The 23,147-nt window shown below is 44.4% G+C and overlaps 1 protein-coding gene across 2 annotated transcripts in view; it reads left to right on the top strand.

The window, feature by feature from the left end:
• Positions 1–23,147, top strand: part of DPP6 (dipeptidyl peptidase like 6) — a 977,175-nt gene that overhangs the window by 149,936 nt on the left and 804,092 nt on the right. The window contains exon 1 of one of the 2 annotated variants that reach the window (XM_057550287.1): positions 21,010–21,657. The exons of the other annotated variant lie outside the window; for it this stretch is intronic. Coding sequence (XP_057406270.1) covers positions 21,418–21,657 — 240 coding nt within the window. The 5' untranslated portion in view covers positions 21,010–21,417. Of the gene's footprint in view, positions 1–21,009; positions 21,658–23,147 lie in introns of those variants that run through there. 2 annotated transcript variants of the gene reach the window in all.

Here is a 23,147-nt window from a genome sequence, read left to right as displayed (position 1 = left end):
GCACATCACCATCCCCACCTCATCGCAGTTTTCCCCCCTTGGTGTCCATATGTCCATTCTCTACATCTGTGTCTCAACTTCTGCCCTGCAAACTGGCTCATCTGTACCGTTTTTCTACGTTCCACATACATGCATTAACATACGATATTTGTTTTTCTCTTTCTGACTTACTTCACTCTGTATGACAGTCTCTAGATCCATCCACTTCTCAACAAATGACTCAATTTCGTTCCTTTTTATGGCTGAATAATATTCCATCGTATATATGTACCACAACTTCTTTATCCATTCGTCTGTTGATGGGCATTTAGGTTGCTTCCATGACCTGGCTATTGTAAATAGTGCTGCAATGAACATTCGGGTGCACGTGTCTTTTTGAATTACGGTTTTCTCTGGGTATATGCCCAGTAGTGGGATTGCTGGGTCATATGGTAATTCTATTTTTAGTTTTTTAAGGAACCTCCATATTGTTCTCCATAGTGGCTGTATCAATTTACATTCCCACCAACAGTGCAAGAGGGTTCCCTTTTCTCCACACCCTCTCCAGCATTTGTTGTTTGTAGATTTTCTGATGATGCCCATTCTAACAGGAGTGAGGTGATACCTCATTGTAGTTTTGATTTGCATTTCTCTAATAATTAGTGATGTTGAGCATCTTTTCATGTGCTTCGTGGCCGTCTGTATGTCTTCTTTGGAGAAATGTCTATTTAGGTCTTCTGCCCATTTTTGGATTGGGGTGTTTGTTTCTTTGATATTGAGCTGAATGAGCTGTTTATATATTTTGGAGATTAATCCTTTGTCCGTTGATTCATTTGCAAATATTTTCTCCCATTCTGAGGGTTGTCTTTTCGTCTTGTTTATGGTTTCCTTTGCTGTGCAAAAGCTTTGAAGTTTCATTAGGTCCCACTTGTTTATTTTTGTTTTTATTTCCATTACTCTAGGAGGTGGATCGAAAAAGATCTTGCTGTGATTTATGTCAAAGAGTGTTCTTCCTATGTTTTCCTCTAAGAGTTTTATAGTGTCCAGTCTTATATTTAGGTCTCTAATCCATTTTGAGTTTATTTTTGTGTATGGTGTTAGGGAGTATTCTAATTTCATTCTTTTACATGTGGCTGTCCAGTTTTCCCAGCACCACTTATTGAAGAGACTGTCTTTTCTCCATTGTATATCTTTGCCTCCTTTGTCATAGATTAGTTGACCATAGGTGCGTGGGTTAATCTCTGGGCTTTCTATCTTGTTCCATTGATCTATGTTTCTGTTTTTGTGCCAGTACCATATTGTCTTGATTACTGTAGCTTTGTAGTATAGTCTGAAGTCAGGGAGTCTGATTCCTCCAGCTCCATTTTTTTGCCTCAAGACTGCTTTGGCTATTCGGGGTCTTTTGTGTCTCCATACAAATTTTAAGATGATTTGTTCTAGCTCCGTAAAAAATGCCCTTGGTAATTTGATAGGGATTGCATTGAATCTGTAGATTGCTTTGGGTAGTATACTCATTTTCACAATGTTGATTCTTCCAATCCAAGAACATGGTATATCTCTCCATCTGTTGGTATCATCTTTAATTTCTTTCATCAGTGTCTTATAGTTTTCTGCATACAGGTCTTTTGTCTCCCTAGGTAGGTTTATTCCTAGGTATTTTATTCTTTTTGTTGCAATGGTAAATGGGAGTGTTTCCATAATTTCTCTTTCAGATTTTTCATCATTAGTGTATAGGAATGCAAGAGATTTCTGTGCATTAATTTTGTAACTTGCAACTTTACCATATTCATTAATTAGCTCTAGCAGTTTTCTGGTGGCAGTTTTAGGATTCTCTATGTATAGTATCATGTCATCCGCAAACAGTGACAATTTTACTTCTTCTTTTCCAATTTGTATTCCTTTTATTTCTTTTTCTTCTCTGATTGCCGTGGCTAGGACTTCCAGAACTATGTTGAATAATAGTGGTGAGAGTGGACATCCTTGTCTCGTTCCTGATCTTAGAGGAAATGCTTTCAGTTTTTCACCATTGAGAATGATGTTTGCTGTGGGTTTGTCATATATGGCCTTTATTATGTTGAGGTAGGTTCCCTCTATGCCCACTTTCTGGAGAGTTTTTATCATAAATGGGTGTTGAATTTTGTCAAAAGCTTTTTCTGCATCTATTGAGATGATCATATGGTTTTTATTCTTCAATTTGTTAATATGGTGTATCACATTGATTGATTTGCGTATATTGAAGAATCCTTGCATCCCTGGGATAAATCCCACTTGATCGTGGTGTATGATCCTTTTAATGTGTTGTTGGATTCTGTTTGCTAGTATTTTGTTGAGGATTTTTGCATCTATATTCATCAGTGATATTGGTCTGTAATTTTCTTTTTTTGTAGTGTCTTTGTCTGGTTTTGGTATCAGGGTGATGGTGGCCTCATAGAATGAGTTTGGGAGAGTTCCTTCCTCTGCAATTTTTTGGAAGAGTTTGAGAAGGATGGGTGTTAGCTCTTCTCTAAATGTTTGATAGAATTCACCTGTGAAGCCATCTGGTCCTGGACTTTTGTTTGTTGGAAGATTTTTAATCACAGTTTCAATTTCATTACTTGTGATTGGTCTGTTGATATTTTCTGTTTCTTCCTGGTTCAGTCTTGGAAGGTTATACCTTTCTAAGAATTTGTCCATTTCTTCCAGGTTGTCCATTTTATTGGCATAAAGTTGCTTGTAGTAGTCTCTTAGGATGTTTTGTATTTCTGCGGTGTCTGTTGTAACTTCTCCTTTTTCATTTCTGATTTTATTGATTTGAGTCCTCTCCCTCTTTTTCTTGATGAGTCTGGCTAATGGCTTATCAATTTTGTTTATCTTCTCAAAGAACCAACTTTTAGTTTTATTGATCTTTGCTATTGTTTTCTTTGTTTCTATTTCATTTATTTCTGCTCTGATCTTTATGATTTCTTTCCTTCTGCTAACTTTGGGTTTTGTTTGTTCTTCTTTCTCTAGTTTCTTTAGGTGTAAAGTTAGATTGTTTACTTGAGATTTTTCTTGTTTCTTTAGGTAGGCTTGTATAGCTATAAACTTCCCTCTTAGAACCGCTTTTGCTGCATCCCATAGGTTTTGGGTCGTCGTGTTTTCATTGTCATTTGTCTCTAGGTATTTTTTTATTTCCTGTTTGATTTCTTCAGTGATCTCTTGGTTATTTAGTAACGTATTGTTTAGCCTCCATGTGTTTGTCTTTTTTACGTTTTTTTCCCTGTAATTCATTTCTAATCTCATAGCGTTGTGGTCAGAAAAGATGCTTGATATGATTTCAATTTTCTTAAATTTACTGAGGCTTGATTTGTGACCCAAGATGTGATCTATCCTGGAGAATGTTCCGTGCGCACTTGAGAAGAACGTGTAATCTGCTGTTTTTGGATGGAATGTCCTATATATATCAATTAAATCTATCTGGTCTATTGTGTCATTTAAAGCTTCTGTTTCCTTATTTATTTTCATTTTGGATGATCTGTCCATTGGTGTAAGTGAGGTGTTAAAGTCCCCCACTATTATTGTGTTACTGTCGATTTCCTCTTTTATAGCTGTTAGCAGTTGCCTTATGTATTGAGGTGCTCCTATGTTGGGTGCATATATATTTATAATTGTTATATCTTCTTCTTGGATTGATCCCTGGATCATTATGTAGTGTCCTTCCTTGTCTCTTGTAACATTCTTTATTTTAAAGTCTATTTTATCTGATATGAGTATAGCTACTCCAGCTTTCTTTTGATTTCCATTTGCATGGAATATCTTTTTCCATCCCCTCACTTTCAGTCTGTATGTGTCCCTAGGTCTGAAGTGGGTCTCTTGTAGACAGCATATATATGGGTCTTGTTTTTGTATCCATTCAGCCAGTCTATGTCTTTTGGTTGGGGCATTTAATCCATTCACGTTTAAGGTAATTATCGATATGTATGTTCCTATGACCATTTTCTTAATTGTTTTGGGTTTGTTTTTGTAGGTCCTTTTCTTCTCTTGTGTTTCCCACTTAGAGAAGTTCCTTTAGCATTTGTTGTAGAGCTGGTTTGGTGGTGCTGAATTCTCTTAGCTTTTGCTTGTCTGTAAAGCTTTTGATTTCTCCATCAAATCTAAATGAGATCCTTGCTGGGTAGAGTAATCTTGGTTGTAGGTTCTTCCCTTTCATCACTTTAAGTATTTCATGCCACTCCCTTCTGGCTTGCAGAGTTTCTGCTGAGAAATCAGCTGTTAACCTTATGGGGGTTCCCTTGTATGTTATTTGTCGTTTTTCCCTTGCTGCTTTCAATAATTTTTCTTTGTCTTTAATTTTTGCCACTTTGATTACTATGTGTCTCGGCGTGTTTCTCCTTGGGTTTATTCTGTATGGGACTCTCTGCGCTTCCTGGACTTGGGTGGCTATTTCCTTTCCCATGTTAGGGAAGTTTTCGATTATAATCTCTTCAAATATTTTCTCTGGTCCTTTCTCTCTCTCTTCTCCTTCTGGGACCCCTATAATGCGAATGTTGTTGCGTTTAATGTTGTCCCAGAGGTCTCTTAGGCTGTCTTCATTTCTTTTTATTCTTTTTTCTTTAGTCTGTTCCGCAGCAGTGAATTCCACCATTCTGTCTTCCAGGTCACTTATCCGTTCTTCTGCCTCAGTTATTCTGCTATTGATTCCTTCTAGTGTAGTTTTCATTTCAGTTATTGTATTGGTCATCTCTGTTTGTTTGTTCTTTAATTCTTCTAGGTCTTTGTTAATCATTTCTTGCATCTTCTCAATCTTTGCCTCCATTCTTATTCCGAGGTCCTGGATCATCTTCACTATCATTATTCTGAATTCTTTTTCTGGAAGGTTGCCTATCTCCACTTCATTTAGTTGTTTTTCTGGGGTTTTTTCTTGTTCCTTCATCTGGTACATAGCCCTCTGCCTTTTCATCTTCTCTGTCTTTCTGTAACTGTGGTTTTTGGTCCACAGGCTGCAGGATTGTAGTTTTTCTTGCTTCTGTTGTCTGCCCTCTGGTGGTTGAGGCTATCTAAGAGGCTTGATGGGAGGCTCTGGTGGTGGGTAGAGCTGACTGTTGCTGTGGCGGTCAGAGCTCAGTAAAACCTTAATCCACTTGACTGTTGATGGGTGGGGCTGGGTTCCCTCCCTGTTGCTGTGGCGATCAGAGCCCAGTAAAACCTTAATCCACTTGACTGTTGATGGGTGGGGCTGGGTTCCCTCCCTGTTGGTTGTTTTGCCTGAGGCAACCCAACACTGGAGCCTACCCGTGCTCTTTGGTGGGGTTAATGGCAGACTCTGGGAGGGCTCACGCCAAGGAGAACTTCCCAGGACCTCTGCTGCCAGTGTCCTTATCCCCACGGTGAAACAGAGCCACCACTCGCCTCTGCAGGAGACCCCCCAACACCAGCAGGTACGTCTGGTTCAGTCTCCCCCAGGGTCACTGCTCCTTCCCCTGGGTCCCGATGCACACATTACTTTGTGTGTGCCCTCCAAGAGTGGGGTCTCTGTTTCCCCCAGTCCTGTCACAGTCCTGCAATCAATTCCCACTAGACTTCAAAGTCTGATTCTCTAGGAATTCCTCCTCCCTTTGCCGGACCCCCAGGTTGGGAAGCCTGAGGTGGGGCTCAGAACCTTCACTCCAGTGGGTGGACTTCTGTGGTATAAGTGTTCGCCAGTCTGTGAGTCACCCACCCAGCAGTTATGGGATTTGATTTTACTCTGATTGTGCCCCTCCTACCGTCTCACTGTGGCTTCTCCTCTGTCCTTGGACGTGGGGTGTCCTCCTTGGTGAAGTCCAGGGTCTTCCTGTCAATGATTGTCCAGCAGCCAGTTGTGATTCTGGTGCTCTCGCAAGAGGGAGTGAGAGCACGTCCTTCTACTCCGCCATCTTGGTTAATCTCCTCAAAAAAGATCTTGCTGTGATTTATGTCAAAGAGTGTTCTTCCTATGTTTTCCTCTAAGAGTTTTTATAGTGTCCGGTCTTACATTTAGGTCTCGAATCCATTTTGAGTTTATTTTTGTGTATGGTGTTAGGGAGTGTTCTAATTTCATTCTTTTACCTGTAGCTGTCCAGTTTTCCCAGCACCAGTTATTGAAGACCCTGTCTTTTCTCCATTGTGTATCCTTGCCTCCTTTGTCATAGATTAGTTGACCATAGGTGTGTGGGTTTACCTCTGGGCTTTCTATCTTGTTCCATTGATCTATGTTTCTGTTTTTGTGCCAGTACCATATTATCGTGATTACTGTAGCTTTGTAGTATAGTCTGAAGTCAGGGAATCTGATTCTTCCAGCTCCATTTTTTTCCCTCAAGACTGCTTTGGCTATTCGGGGTCTTTTGTGTCTCCATACAAATTTTAAGATTTTTTGTTCTAGTTCTGTAAAAAATGCCATTGGTAGTTTGATAGGGATTGCATTGAATCTGTAGGTTGCTTTGGGTAGTATAGTCATTTTCACAATATTGATTCTTCTAATCCAAGAACATGGTATATCTCTCCATCTGTTGATATCATCTTTAATTTCTTTCATCAGTGTCTTATAGTTTTCTGCATACAGGTCTTTTGTCTCCCTAGGTAGGTTTATTCCTAGGTATTTTATTCTTTTTGTTGCAAAGGTAAATGGTAGTGTTTCCTTAATTTCTCTTTCAGATTTTTCATCATTAGTGTATAGGAATGCAAGAGATTTCTGTGTATTAATTTTGTATCCTGCAACTTTACCAAATTCATTGATTAGCTCTAGTAGTTTTCTGGTGGCATCTTTAGGATTCTCTATGTATAGTATCATGTCATCTGCAAACAGTGACCGTTTTACTTCTTCTTTTCCAAATTGTATTCCTTTATTTCTTTTTCTTCTCTGATTGCCGAGGCTAGGACTTCCAAAACTATGTTGAATAATAGTGGTGAGAGTGGACATCCTTGTCTTGTTCCTGATCTTAGAGGAAGTGCTTTCAGTTTTTCACCATTGAGAAAGATGTTTGCTGTGGGTTTGTTGTATATGGCCTTTATTATGTTGAGGTAGGTTCCCTCTATGCCCACTTTCTGGAGAGTTTTTATCATAAATGGGTGTTGAATTTTGTCAAAAGCTTTTTCTGCATCTATTGAGATGATCATATGGTTTTTATTCTACCATGATTTTAAAAAAATATTTATTTATTTGGCTGCGTCGGGTCTTAGTTGCGGCACACGACATATTTCATTGCAACGTGTGGGCTCTTCGTTGAGGCTCGTGGGCTCCAGAGCGTGCAGGCTCAGTAATTGTGGTGCACAGGCTTAGTTGCCCCACGGCATGTGGGATCTTAGCTCTCCGACCAGTGATCATCCCCTGCATTGGAAGGTGGATTCTTAACCACTGGACCACCAGGCAAGTCCCTGTCTACCATGATTTTACTGTTGTTGTTTTAGCCTCATTCATTCCTTTGACAAATATTCATTGCTCATGCCCAATGTTCCGGGCACTGTGATAGACACTGGTTTGAACAGTGAGGGAAATGGAAGCAGTTTCTCCTCTCAAGGAGCTTGTACTCTGGGGCAGGAGCCCAACATGTCTGCAGGAGGAAAGCACACACAATGTGGAAGGTTTTTCGAATTCTTCTTTAAAATCATACACTAATTTCATAATGAGCATGGCCTACCTGTGGGTTATGGTCCATAGTTTCTTTCTGAAAGATGCTATTGTGAAATATAGCATCCTCATATCGCTGGGGTGTCTCAGCAGTCACCAATCAGAGCACCTCCCAACAGACTCCAACACAGTATCTTCCAGAAGACCGCCTCTGTGCAGACTCTGCAGAAAAGTGGGGCTTAAGTGAACTTCCCTCTAATTTGAGCACCTTCTCTGTATACCGCAGAGTTCCTCGCGTGAACCTTAATCGACCCATATCTTCTTCTTAAGGAATTTCTGATGGGGGAGATAAGACATGGTTAGCCATATTAATGCTTCGTAATGTGTGTTGGGTGAATAAATGAATGAATAGCACAAGATAGAGAGTGGTGTGTTTTATAAGGCAGGTACTCACAGACGTTATGGGGGTTCAGCAAGACGATTAGTAAGTTCTAAAAAATCATGGAAGACCTCTTGGATGGAGTGCCTTTTGAGCTGGGCTTTGAAGTAAGGCTGTGATTGTGCCATCTGGAAATTCAATTTCACATCTTCCTGAGATGTGCTTTAGTGCATGACTCATCAAAGTGATGGAAGTAAGTGGACAGAAATCTAGTGGAGATGTTCGTGTATAATGTAGCACTTGGACTGCAATACCAACACCACAGGACTTCTAAAATTATTAAATAAGATGATGTATGTAAAATATATGATTTTAAAGCTCCCCCTCAATTGAATCTATTATTATTATTATTATTAATCCACAAAACCCTTCATGGGTTGAAAGTTTACAAAAGAAATTCAGAGTTCATTTGCAGGTGTCAGTGGACCTATTGATGTCCTAGCTTCCAAAATCCATTGCAAGTTTGTATTAAAACATGCATGTTTTAAAATCTGACTGAAAATAAATATATTGTAGTGCTGTGTTTTCCAAATTAATGAATAACTTTTCAAAGATCATAAAATTCATATTCTCCACGAAGACTTGTGCAGCTGTGACCATTGCCAGGCTGCTCTCCAAGGTCCTGAATTTATTTCATATCGTTTTGGAAAGGGTGTCAGCTGTCATAGCAGAGCTTCTTCTCTCTGGATTTCTTTTTATCTTTTTTAAGGAGGGGGAGAGGAGGAGGGGAGAAGAAGAAAGTGATGGGTGGAATAAGCTAATCTAGGCCAAATAATGCTTGTGTATAATCCAGTCCATCACCCCCTCTCAGTAGCTCCCTTGCTGCTCTGACACATCAGCCATGCCAGTTTGGTATCGCATACACTGAGGGCCCAGTGGGTAAAAAAGACCAAAGGTGATCCAGGACCCCTTCTGAACCATGAAATTCTGGGTACGCAAACCATCTTTCCGACATAGCTGTCCTCCGTGATGAATGGGAATGTAGCACATTAATATGCCCACTCTCCCACCCCCCGGAATATCTGAATCTTCAACAAATGAAAAGACAGAGTTGTGGTTCATTTTTGACTCGGTTTTAGTTTTCTGAAAGCATTTAAAAGATTTAAGGCATGAAAACGTATAACAGCAGACTTCCTTTTCATAGGAAACAAAAGTCTTCTAAGAGGCTGCCTCATTTCCTGTGCTCAGTTGAATACAGAGATGGTGTGATCAGAATGAAGGGCCGCCCTTAGTCATCCAGGGCCGAGCACAGCTTGCCTTTCTGAGCTCCCATAGCGCCCTCAAGCGGCAACGTCAAGCTCTGAGCTGCTCTCCGTGTGCTCAAAACCAGCACGTCCATAAGACTCTTGGTTTTGTTTTGCTTTGTCTTTTCTGTTGCTTGTTGTGTTGCTTTTGTTTTTGCAGTTGATTGAATGCATCAAAGGGTCATCGAAATAAAAAGCTGTAGGGGAACAGGATCTGCCGAGTTGTTTTGGAATGATAGGGCTGCTTTCACAAGGGTACTGTTGGTGTGGAAGGACTGGGAAGAGAAGCTATGAGAAGAAATAAGAGTGAAAGAGAGACCCAGGAGACCGAGAGAAATGTATCTGTCTATTTTCCTTGTGTTCTTTCCTTCCCCCGGATTGAGGCAAAGAACAACACGCAAGGTCCAAACAATCAAAAAACAGACTGCAAGATAAAGGCAACATACTTTATAAGCCTGTTTTTCATGCTTTCTTCCCTCAACTCTGAGTTCTGTAAAAAAAAAAAAAAGAAAAGAAAAAATCATCTGAAATATTAATGGTCCTTGCCTTTGATAAACAGGAGGCTGATAAACATGGAGCAAAATTTATATTCAACCAACTTTTAGGGATCACCACCTCTGCAGGCTGGATTAAAGATGCAAAGGCATTGCCCCTCCCACGTGCAATTCCAAAAGGAAATTCCAGACCTTCATTCTGTAAAGTATTAAAAACGTGTACGTGTGCTGAAATAAGTTTCTTCCCAGATAGTCTGAGTGCAAAGTTCTATATGTCTGTTGGAGCTGGAATACCTTTACTTGTATTTTTGATTCCTACTCTGTTTCCTAGTGCTCTGGACACATGCCCAGCCTGCAGGTGGCACAACCTGCCCTGGCTGAGTGGGTTCCAAACTGGCTCTTCTGATGCCAAGTCAAAGTTTGCCTCTTAGGAGCGTCTTTGAGGTAATGACATTGCATATTGGACAATATTTTAAGTATAGAGTGCTGATCAGCCTAAGAGTATTATTATTATTATTTAATTTGGTAAAGCAATGACTCTCTCCTCCCTTCTCCCCTCCCTGTTTTGGACCCACACTAGTCTTCTCTGTGACTTTAGGAACGCTGGATAGAGAATATCTCACGGAACATGTTTCTTCACTTCACATACATGAGGCTTTCGAGAGTTGAAGTACATTTTCCTCCAAATACTCTAGCTGGAAGAATGTGTCAAAATCAACAAGATGTCTAAATGCAGGATCATAGACAGTAACAAGAAAAAATCAGATGAAAAAGCTGAATGATGTGTTTTGTAGAGTATGAACTATGGGCAGCCCCCATTCTCCCAAAGGTTAGGTATATATAAGAAGTTTTGGGTTTCCCCTATAATAATAACGCATTGGAATCTCTCAGGAGCCCTGTGTTGTAGGTAAAGCTGATGGGAATAGCCTCTCTTATCATCTTCATGCTGTAGATGAGAAAACTGACGCTTAGTGAATTCTCCTCATGCAAAGAGCCGTTTAGGAAGAGCCAGGGGTCTGATTGTATCTGCTGGGGACACTTTGGGCTACGTAACTATTCCTGACTGAAAGGGGCTAAAGCAGGGGTTTCTGATTGGGAGGCTGTTCTGAGTTTTGTTTAGTGACTCCATGCCGTTGGGGCTCTGGGTTTGTATCAGTGCAAAAGCATTTGACCTTCTTCTCATAGTCACAAAGAGGCTGCAGTAGCTCCATACCTTCCGATCCTCACACAGATGTGTTCAGAGACAGAAAACTGGAGGGGCAGTGCTGGGGGACAGGGAAGAGGTCCCTCTTCATACCTCTGTCTTCTATCTGAGAGGAAAAAAATCTTTCCAATGCTGCCCATAAAACTTTATCCATTTCTTTAGCCAAGTAGACACCATGTGAGGACAGAAATTCTATACTGATGGGCAGAAAGTGAGAAGGAATAGGGGTGTAACTTTTGGGGAACCAAAAGTCAATCACACTGGCAGTTCTCACCACTGAGAGTGAAGGACGTGTGTGTAAGAAGATGCTTACAGAAAATTTTCCTGTAATTTCCTCTGGAAAACAAACAAAAAAGCTTTGGCTTTCTCCAAAGCACTAATTTAATGAATAAAATCCAGCTTTTTCCCAGTATAAAGTGTAATACAAGTCTAGGGTTTTTTTTTTAAAGTAAATGAACAATAGGATACGTCTCTGTGGAACTCTTTAATCTGACCAGTGTCATACACGGAAATGATAAGATATGGTTCCAGGAGCTAAAACACCAGAATTGCGTTAATCTTAGGGATGATGATTTCTTTTTCCTCAGAGATAATTGACATCAAAGGGAGATGGAAGAGTCAGTGGATCACTTGCTTTAAACCTCTCCCTGGAGCTGTGCCAACTGGTGCAGGAAATCACCATCATTCCACTTAAATCAGAAGTGGAGAGCAAGGTCTGGTGGCTTAAACACTGAGTCGGTCTGCTCTCTGAGGTGCCCTCGTATCAAGGGGCTGTTTTTCATCATGTGGGTAAATCCAAGCAGACTGCCTGCTTTGTCAGGGCATCAGTAGCTATCTGCTAAGTTCAGGTCCTGAAGTTTACATTATATCATTGGAAAACAGTAAAACTCAGATGTGATCAGTGGGTATAAGATTAGACTAGTACCTATTCCAAGGTTTTCCGTGCGAGTGCCCATCATGGTACAAGTATCCCACCTGAGGGTCTGATATAAGTCGGTAACTTATTTGAAGCACTACGCTCTATCTTAGCATGCTCATGAGTTTTCTATTCTATTGCACAGTATATTTGGATTTAATAATTGTAAATTATTTTTCTTTGAGTACATTAAGCACTCAAGAAAGATATTTCTCTTATGAATTTGAATAGCTCAATTTGGAACCTCAAAATTCATTTAGATCACAACCAACCATTTACATCGCATTCAGAGCTGAACGGAGGTTGTGTGTGATATTAGAGGTCTCAGAGAGAGAGGAATAAAGGGATGCTGAAACAGAGATGTACCCATAGCCTTATACTGCTGCTTCTTTTACCATATGATGGCTAAGAAGTTCTTCAGAGTCCCTTGAAAGCATCAATGTATCCATCCTTTCTCATGAAGATTGAGAAGGTTCTGTGTCAACAATAAACAACGTTTATTGTTGGCTTATAAAGAAAGTAATGGTGGGGATTATGGCTGCAACTCGAAGGGTGAGGTGATGGGACCCGTCAGGGACTCAAGCTCAATCGGAGGAACGAATGAGACCCACCGCATCCTATTGGAGCAGAGAGTCAATGTTGGTTTTGCTGTGAGTGAGGAAAAATCTGTTCAAATTGCAGGCTTATATGACTCATGGATTTATTTAGCCAACGGGCAATTTTTGTTTACCTGTCAAGAAATATATAAATAGAAGCAATTGTTAGGAGAATTACTTTTTTTGAGTTCCAAATTAAAATGATTTGAAATGCAATTAGTAGTATAGAAAAGGCTATTTCTCCCCTTTACGAGAAGGAAATTGTTCAGAGATGGGTACAGCAGCGGACTTGATAGAGTTACAATGCAGAGTGAATTGAATTACCCACGTGAAGCAAATGAGTGGCTTCATTTCAGTTTTATTGCCCTAATATAATCTGTTTTCGTTAATGAGAGTCCTCTGCATCTCACATCTGACATATCCATATACGCAAGAACCAGGTTTTGCATCGATATCTCTTGCATTAGCTCACGGCAGTGTGAAGATAACAGAGCACCAGGCTTGAAGTTTATTTTCTTCCTCTGGGTTAGGTCCCGTGCTTCATAGGATCTATTGTGTGTATACATTGGTAGTTAGCCATAAATATTAACTGTGTGCGTGTGGGTCAGAGAATGTGTTAAAATTCAAGAAAAACTATTGAACCACATAAAGTCGCATCAGTCTATTTTAAAATTTGTATGTTCCGTGGGAATTTGGAAGAAATCTTAAGTGACGGTGAAAAATAAAATAAAATGGATTTTATATTGAACATTTTAATGTGTCTTAAAGGAGTAGATTCAGGAAAATTAAGTTCGTAAAAGTTGGTTTTCAATTTCAACATGTTTATTAATTCCATTGATTTTTAATTCACGTCAAGATTTTTTTTATTGCATTAAAAAAGCAATGAGGCTAAACCAGAGGCACTGAGGATTTTTAATGAAATCAGTTTTTGAAAGTAAGGTGCTTTCTTTCTTGAAATTCTGCAGAGTTTGTCTGTCAAATTGCACATATTCAGGCAACATGGGAGAGGCTGTCTGCTAAGGTACAAAATCAAAGTCTCTGTGAGATAAGCCCCAACAGGAATGGTATCTTAGCTTTGACCATATCGTTGGTGTCTGCTTTGTCAATTCCCTTTTCGCCACTACCTTCTTCCTGTGGTGAGCCTTACACATCTCAATTCACAGGTGAAACAGCATTCTGAAAATGTCCTGAAAAGATCACCTGGTCTCTATTCTATTTTGACTTTGAATAAACTGCTAAGATAGCCCCCTTTTAAGTGAGGAAGACTGGCCTTTGTACATTCTGGAAAAATTCTTACCCCCTGGAGAATCTCTGTTCAATACTTTAAATGGGTGAGCCATTTCCTGAGAATCAGCAAACATTTTGAGAATCTTTCAGTTCACCTTGGTTGCCTTTTAGAAAAATGCTCTAGTGATTATTCTAGTGCAGTGTTTGTTTCTCAAACTTGAGTGTTCATCAGAATTACTTGGTGGGCTTATTAAAATACAGATGGCTGGGCCCTTCCCTGAGTTTCTGATTCAGTAGGTTTGTGATGGAGCCCAGAATTTTCATTCTAACAAATTTCTAGAGGATCTTTAGGCTCCTGGTCCAGGGACAATTCCTTGAGAGCCACTGTGCTTTTGGATTGAAAATGCTGCTTTGTGCTCCTACAATAGATAACTAGGGCATTATTATGAACACGTTTGTGATCTAGGTTTCTAACAGTCTTCTTCTAATAAAACTACCTGGGCTGTAAATGTACCGAAATGAGCAATAAATTGAGAAAATGACATCTTTTCATAAAAGGAAGGGCTTATCAATACGGCCAGGTCATTTAGAGCATCAGCCCTGATCCACTGAGAGGAGGGCTGACTATAATCTGTATGAAAGCAAGAACTATATTCATTTGAGTTATTCATCTCATCCCTAGCACATAAAACAGAACAATGACTGGTACATGGTGGGCATTCAAATATTTACTGAATAAATAAGTAAAATGCTTACAACAAACATTGACATTAGCTACACCATTTTTCATGCATAGATTTGATTTTCGTTTTAGCGAGTTAGAACATGACATATACCATGATGCAAGCACGCTGTATGACAAATCATCCCAAATGCCATGGCTTACATAAGATCAAGATTCACATTTCTGCTGGTCAGCTGTGATACATCTGGTCTGCCCTGGGCTCAGCTGGGTGGCTTTGCTTTGTGTTCCCTGAGCTTAACTCCAAACCATGGGTTGGGTTCAAGTGTCTCCAAGCGTGTTTGTTCTGGAGGCCAAGCTGAAGTGGCTGCAACTACCCAGGCCATGTTCTTGTAGGCTGGGTCACCTGAGTGAGGACAAGAGGTCGGCCAGGTCACGCAAGTACCTTGAAGGCCTTTGCCTGCACCAGGTCCATTCACATTCCATTGGCCAAAGCAAGCCATACAGTCCTGTTAGAAGTGGAGCTAAAAAAGCATCCGGGGTGAGTGGATATTTTCTGAACATTCCAGCCCATCCCAGTTCTGAATATGGGAATAATGGCTTAGCTTAGAGATGAATCATCAGGGCGCAGAAGCTCACGGCTTGGAGATGTAGTCATGCATCCAGCTACGCCCTTGTGCCTTTGGAAGAGGACACTGTCGCTGGAACTGCCCCATTACACACTTGAAAGGGCGGTGTGTCTTCCGGTGTTTGCGCCATAGCCGAGGCTTCTTTGTTTTTCTTTTCACTCAGTTCTCGGTTGTTTCCTAATTATTTTTTATTGATGCTATTCCAGACGATGTCTGAACTCAAAGGAACGGTCTTAATTCTGGCCGGGTTTGACACGGGGTAAGATGGAGAGGGACAGGGTTTTTTAAGAGACTTTTGCAAATTTGACAGAACAGATGTCCAGGAAGCAGGTGGCCCTTCCCCCCCTCCCTGACCTGCCTCAGGGATGGCTTCTGGCCCTGACTCTCTAAGGCATCTCACTGTAGCTATTTGCCGTGTAGAGGAGGTCCTCTTCTCTCCTGCCTCTTTGTGTGTGGAAGGCAGATGCAAGGATGCACTGGACCATGAGGTGCCGAGACCTGGGCGCCAGTTCCCGGGGCTTAGCTCACCTTCTTGTGCTGTTTCTGGCCGGTGGACTAAATCAGCCTCACACCCAGCCTTCCCAAAATTTTAGTCCTGCCGTGCATTCTAGGAATACATCATATCCCCTTCTGTTCCTTATAACTGGAGTAGTTTCTAGTGGAGCCAGATCTTTCACTTTCTGTAACGACTTCCACTGGCCTGTAGTTGAGTAGAATTTACATGGCAGGATGAATGAATCAGCACTAGCTCTGTTTTCTACTATCTGAATAAGACCCTGCATTTGAATGACCCTGCTTCTATCTCTTCTTTTCTATTGCATTGATCCTTTCCAGTGAAAACCTAAGAATCCCTTTGGATTCTTAGGACATGATGGAAGAAGAAAAAAGCAAAACCTAAAACAAGTGAGGGTCTAAGCCCTGTACTTCCAGGCCTGTTTTACAATCAGTGTTATGGTCAAACCAGAATCGGTCCTTTGAAATGCCCGCCATCGGTCACAAGAGAGAGCAGATAAAGGCTTTCTCTTCTTCCAGAACACAGCCATCACCTCTGTTGGTTAAAGAAAGGGAAGCACTGAATTGCAGAGGCTTGTCAATGTCACTTTAACCTTAAAGGGAAGCAGATTCAGCTTAATTCACTGGACCCAGGGAAGTGCCTGGTGTGAAAGGCAAGAAGCTCTGGGGGCATTTCAGAGCAGGAGTCGCTTCCCTTTTAATCTAATAACGTGTGATGTATGAATGAAGACATTTCAGCCGATGACATGGATGCTCTCCAATGATCACCAGGGACAGACAGAAACAACAGACTCTCTTCTGTATCTCATGCTCTAAAAATCTTAGGAGCCTTGGAAAGCATGGTGCAAGCTATAATTGAATAACCAGAAAATGGGAACAGACAGAGGTTGGTGCCTCCTCTAGAAAGTGATTATTTAGATGATTTCTGAGGCATCAGTGGTAGTGGAAGGTGAGGTCTTCTAAATATTCAGAGAGCAGCAAGGAATTTTTAGAGGAAAACAATAGACATTCTCCTGATATTGATCCAGAGCAAGACGCCATGGAGGAGCAGAAAGAGGAAGGGAAGAAAGGAGGGTGAGAAATGGGAGGAAAGAGGAAGGGGGTCGCGGTCCAGCGTCCGCGGGCGGAGGTGACAAATGAGAGGGGATCCCTAAAGGAAGGGAGGGTGGGTTCCTGCAGCCCCGGTGGGCTAAGAAGAAAATGCGTGCTCGGTTGAATCCGTGGTTGTTTTACATACTTGGCGATCAGATCAGCTTTACCACGTGTGTTGATGACCACGTCTGTGTGAGCAGCCACTGCTGGGGCAGGTAGCTGTACGTGTGTTTCAAACTGTGTGTAAAAACCAGGCAAATGCGTTAACGTCAGTACTAAAATGCAGGGAAGTGTGCTGCTGGAAGTTCACATTTAACTGTATTAATTTTAGCATAAGCCTTTTGGTTGGGTTAAAATGAATGTTTTTCTTTAAAACATATTAATCTGTAAGTATCAATTTGAAAAGCTCCAAGTTAATTCGTACTTTAACTTTGTGTTAAAGCCAGGAGTGGCAATTCCTTTTTCTTGTGCTGGACGTTTCCCGTTTGTAAAGAAGTCTTACCGCTCGGACCCGTATTGGTAGTCATCTTGCAAAGAAATAATTATTTTAAAGAGAGCAAGAGAGAGTTTTTGCTCTGTATTTATGTAGTTAGTACTGTGTTTTCTCAAGCTACCTAAATACTTGCTTTAGTTCTCCCCATTTGTATGAATGCAATGTGATAATATTTAAAAAAAACACTGTTTTTTTGCCCAGTGTTTTAGGGAAGCCTTTCTGTCAGAGTATGCTAAATTGGCCATTTCATTTCTCCAAATATCAGTGTTTGGAAAAGAATAAATATCTTAAACAGGGTTCTGCCCTCCTCCTTCTCCTCCAAGAGAAAGGGGAAGTAAACTATAGGACAATTCTCTCCTAGAAATAAGAAAACCTCTTGGGTAATAAAAATCATGCTTAGGCTGCTGGGCTCAATATACTTTGGGTATTTTTACAATGCTTAGCTTGCATATAGACCCAAAAGTTCCCTTTATTGTCATTAAAAAAATGACTATCCGCTGTATTTTGCAGCATCTGCCTAATGCCAGTGACTTATCATATTTGTTTTGTAAACTGGTTTCAGTGAAAATAAACACACACTCCCACCTTTATTTAATAAACAGGGAAGAAATAATCATATGAAACTAGATGGAAAAATGGGTCGGTGAACAGGGTTTTAAGCCATATGGAGGAATTAAAATCTTAATATGAAATGACCCACAAAATATTTTCAAAAATAGTTTCCCATACTTAACCAATGAGCAGGAATGGAAATCTGCTTCAACAGAGCGCAGTCGAGATGTTCAAGTATTAAAGGCTGAGTGAAGGGTTAGGGTTAGGATTGACAGGTTTCCTTCTGCAGTGCTACGCCTCGATTTACATGCCCCTTGGGAAGTTTTGTTACTCTTCAGGGTCTTTTTCCTCACTTAGAGGATGGCGTTCTGAAAAGGTTATTGAAGGCAATTAATGAATTAATTATGCATCGTACAGTGAGTGCCACCGCTTGCGATTCTCTGCAGTTGCGTGACTTCATTCATCCTAAAATATTAGCTAGTTTCCTCTTTGCATGTGGGACTTCGGAGTCCTGACAGTCTATCCAAAGAGACACCGCAATGTGTGTATCAGAGTTTAAGGCAAATTTCGATGTGTGAGTGCATACATGCTTGCAAACATGGGCGCACAGACTCACACTCAAAAGTCTAGAGCATTCTTTAAAATGAGTTGTGTTCAGTGTGCAGGTGGAGCAAAGCAGCCTGATTCTTTTTAAGACAGTTGATGGGCCCTGGATCTAGACGGCACCCGAGAAGCTTTGCATGTGCGGATGATTGTTTTATTAGTGTCGTGTCTCCTTCCCTTCACACTGGCCTCTGAGGGGCTCTGTGCACCCTGACAGCCCCCTGCCCTCCATTTGTCCTGTTTAATTTTCAGATATGCTTCCGTTAACACAGATCTGTACCGCAGCTCTTCCCCCAATTGTTTATGAGTTTTATAGCTTTTTTTCACTTTACAAATAATTTTAAATAAAAACTGCTTATCATCTTGTCTGAATCCTTTAGTTAGGGGTTTTAACTTTGACCAGATTGTAATTTGAAGACCTACCGGCTCACTTGAGAATATAATTTCAAAAGTGAGGGATATGTGTGCCTTTCTTATCTCCCTTCTTCAATCTATTCTCCTTGATACACACACATCTATAAAGTATTGTGTATGAGATCTAGACTATTTCTATATAAATACTCTATTTTGTATAAACTATATTGGTACAAGAAATAGTTTTATCATGCTTCTTCTTAGAATTTGTGTAAATATATACATGCACATTTCATATATATGTGTGGATGTATAGTACATAAGTAAGACCCTAACAGCATCTATATTTAGTGAAATGTCAGATCTAGATGCCAGAGCGGGCAGCGGGGGCTTTCCTTTTAAGTCGGTTTGGAAAGGCAGCTTCAAGGATCTAAAGCACAGCTGGGCAGGGGAGGGGGGATGCGAGCAAGGTTTCCTATTTATCTAAATGTGATGACTTTTAAACTTTAGCTTCATGGTCCTTGTAATTGTTGCCTCTGTCTTCGAAGTCAAGCGGCGCAGCGATGCTCTGGCACCCCCGGATCTGTGGCTGGTACATCTGCCTGTGTAACAGGCCTTTTGGTGGTGCGGGGAGCCTCCCAGCTATCGAGATACTGAGTTTACGTGTTTTTATAGTTTCTGTAAAGGAAACGTTTTCGAACCTACGGTTAAGATGCACTTTTCTTCTTAGCGGAAGGAAGCCACAGTGGATTAAACAGAGGGTGGTGTGGTATAAATTTTAATTAAAACAAGACTACCTGCTAGGTTGAGACCTTGGGAAGAGTGTGGAAAAGATTGGAAGGGGTCCTCTCCCAGGAGACTTATTCACCTGCATTCAGTTCCCCCCCCCCCCCCCCCAGGTTAAGGACACACCGGGAAGAGGCAATATTTTTAGGACCAGGAACAGCAGGGTCTCTTTCTCTGGGATTTCTGGGCTTGGACAGTGGTGCCAGGAGATGGCCTTGGACTCAGATCCAACAAAGGCTGGCAGCCTGCAGTAGGGCCCTCTGAGTGGCCGAGGCCTCGCCTGTTTTTCTGCAATGGTCACGGAAACCATGGCGGAGCGGGAGCACCCTTGGACGGTAAAGGCGAAGATGCCCACGTCGACCTCGAGTGGAAGGAGCAGCGACGCGCCGGGGCAGGTGCGAGCTCTCCACCCGGCCCCTCCCTCCGGAGTCTGGGCTCCTAGTGCGCTCAGGATGGGACAGGTGCATCCCAGCCGGAAGCGCTGCAAACAAGAGCGAAAGGGCAGCGCAAGGAGAATGGGGGGTGGGGGGACGGGGAGACCAGAAGGAAGAACGCCAAGATTCCTCAAGAAAGACGGAGGCGCGGGTTCCGGCAGGACAGAGAGTCCCCGGAGGCCAGGAGGGAGGAATGCACCCCGGGAAAGGGAGGGGAGAAAGCACACAGGCCGCCTGCGGGCTGGAGTCGGAGCCCGGCGCCGAGGCTCCGTCGGTGTCTTTCCACGCAGGGGCGCTGGAGCACGTTTGACTGCAGCAAGAGGAGTGAACGCGCACCCTGACCCGTGCGCCCCATTCGGTGTCGTATCTCCGTCCCCAGTTCCTCTCAGGGGAGGGGCTGGGGGCGGCGCGGAGCAAGCTTTGGAGAAGCGGCCGGCCTCGCAGATGCTTTAGCCTCCGCTGGCGGTTATGCATTTATTGCAAATGAAAATGGAGTTCGCGATATAGACAAATGCGTGGGGTGTCCGGGGAGGAGCGTTTGAGTTGCTCGGAAGGCATCCAGCAGGCCGGCCCCCGCTTGCCTGCCGTGACCTTTTCCTGGCCTTCTTTTTGAGACCGGGTGAAGGAAAAGGAATCTGTTTTTGGAGAAGAGCTTGGTTTGGGAGGGAAGGGGGCTCGTCAGAGACAGTGACCCCCCGAGCCCCCTCCCTGGCAGCCCCGCAGTTTGCTCTCCATCACCCCCGTGCACACCCCCAGGTCCGCCGGGGGTCTCGGCCGTGGCCGTTTCGCGTGAGGCAAGAAAAGCTGGGAAGGAAACACGAGGGGGAGCGTCTCGGAGGGCGACCGGGCTGCAGCTGCGCGCGGTGCGAGCGCGTGGACGCGGAGCGCAGCCCCGCGCCGAGCCGAGGACAGGCGTCTCGGGGGCAGCCCCCTCCCTCCGTGCCCCCGACGCCCCCTCCCCATCGCGGGCCGCTCCTCGCACGCGCTCTCCCCGCGTATCGCGGGGTGCGCCCTCCCGGTGGCCCGGAGCCCCCGAGCCCCCAGCGCGCCTCCGCGCCCGGCCCGCACCCAAGACCTGCGTGGCCCCGCCGCCTCCTCGCTGCCAGCCCTGGCCACCCGGGCGCAGTTCCCGGGGGTGGGGGTGGGGGGTGAAGGGGCCACGTGGGGAGAGGAGGGGAGGAGGAGCCGGCGGGGCCCGGGGGCGGGGCGCGGAGAGGCGCTCTGGATGCTCGCCGGTCTCTAGGCGGGGTGCCGAATTCCGGGGCCTAGGCATCTTCCCTCCCTTTATGGTTTTGTGTTGTTGTTTTTCTTTCTGTCGATGGCTTTGATCAGGCCGTTCGTGGCCACGGCAAGGAGTTGAAAAGCAGGAAAGAAGAGCGAGAGAGAACACACCCCCAGACCCCGGCTCCGCCGAGCCGCCGGGGGAGGGGGCGGGGGAGGCTGAGCCAGTCGCCCGGCGGCGACTTGAGAGTGGCGCGCGGGAGGAGCGGCCGCGCGGCCGCAGTCCTTCCTTCCTTCCTCCTCCTCCTCTCCTTCTCCCCCTTCTCCCCCGGCGGGGGTGGGGAGCGGGAACCCGAAAGGGGGAAAGCCATTATCAAAACGCCCCAAAGACAGCCGGCGAGAGCGCGCGGAGACCGATGGCTTCGCTGTACCAGAGGTTCACGGGCAAGATCAACACCTCGCGGTCCTTCCCGGCGCCCCCGGAGGCGAGCCGCCTCCTGGGCGGCCAGGGGCCCGAGGAGGACGGCGCGGGGCCCAAGCCCCTCGGAGCCCAGGCGCCCGCTGCGGCGCCCCCGGCGCGCGGCGGCGGCGGCGGCGGCGCGGGCGGCCGGCCCCGGTTCCAGTACCAGGCGCAGAGCGACTGTGACGACGAGGACGTAAGAGCATCTGGGTGGGTGGGTGGGAGGGTGGGCGCGCGGGGCTCCGGGCGGCCCCGGGGGAGATGCGCCCGCGCCGCGTCTGCGATGGTCTTGGGGCGCCCTCCTTCCCCACCCCTCCCCCACCCCTCCCGGGAGCGCCCGCAAATACACTCCTTGCGCGGATCTCGGTCACCGCCGTCCTGGAGCGGGTCCTCGTCTGCAGCGGCGGCGGCGGCCAGGAGTTGGTGGCGCTGAGAGAGCAGCGTTGGTGGCGCTGCGCTGCTGGGGCGTGGAATGGGCTGGGGGTTCACGGATGTGGGGATGCCTGGTGGTAACTGCTCGGTGCTGTGGATCCCAAGGAGGGAATTCGATCTGTCTGTGCTTACAAGTTGGTTCCTCTTTTCTTTCCTTTCTTTTTTTTTTTCTTTTGTCTGCTTTAAGACTCGAGGAGACTGTCCCAGGCTCTTTTTCTCCCCCTCCCACCTGTCACTGGCATCCTCACCTCGGGGCGCTGTCCCTTCACTCACTTCTCCAACACCTCGCCCTCCCCGCCCCCAGTGCTGGTGGTGGTGGTTTTCTTTTCCTAAAAATAAAACAAAAGCACTAGCATCCGAGGCCCAAGCCCTTGTTCCAGGGCCCAGCCCAATTTTTGCTGGTGGGAGTCAGGCCCTGCCTGTGCCCACACCTAGCCTTGGACTGGCAACCACCTTAGGCTGTGTGAGCTGAAAACTTCTCCGGGAGCACGTTTTTTACTCTTCTCGGGGCTGGCAGCTTGGGTTTCAAAGGTTGGATTTGCATATCACCTTAGTAACTGATGACTCAGGCAGGACACCAGCCGGCTGCAGAGGTGGATGAGTTCAACCACGTCTATTGATCCTGTCCATCTGTTCAGAGGGCCAGGGAAGGCCACGGAGAGAGGAAAGTGATGTTTCTGAGACCTTCTCTTCCCAGAAAAAAAGAGAAAAATCCCAGACAAGCTCTCAGGCATGCAGGCAGGGCTGGCTTGGCTGGTAGAGCCCCTGGCTGGCTGTGTTGGGTCCTAGAGCTCACTGTGTGTAGCTTTGAGAGTTTCCCACCTGGGGGCACCTGGGCACAGGTCCTCACACAAGCCTCTCAGACGGCCTACCCCGACATACCCCGGGCAGTTCATGTCCCTGCCCTGAGCAGGAGGCTGTGGTCATTCAGCATGTCCTGTCTGGGATCACTGGTTGTTTTTGTTTTATCAGTGGAGGATGTGGAGAGTGTAATAGACATGACAAGAGTTTGTGGGAGATGTGGTTCGTGTGTGTGCGTGTGTGTGTGTGTGCGCGCGTGCACACACACCCTGTATCGGATCTTGCATGAGATTTTCTTATTTTGGGTTATTTCTAGACTCCCCTGGTTAAAAGAGAGCTAGCACGGAGATGTCCCTCACTTCAGTGGGTCAGGTCCTGAGGGAAATGCATGAATTCTCAGGTTCAAGGAGCCAGAATCTTTGAGGAGCAGTTTCATTGGGGCAGTTGAAATAT

Source organism: Balaenoptera acutorostrata, chromosome 7 (assembly GCF_949987535.1).
Source record: "Balaenoptera acutorostrata chromosome 7, mBalAcu1.1, whole genome shotgun sequence".
NCBI classification, from domain to species: Eukaryota; Metazoa; Chordata; class Mammalia; order Artiodactyla; family Balaenopteridae; genus Balaenoptera; species Balaenoptera acutorostrata.
Note: the sequence above shows the minus strand (reverse complement) of the source record. Positions and strands in the feature narration are given on the sequence as shown.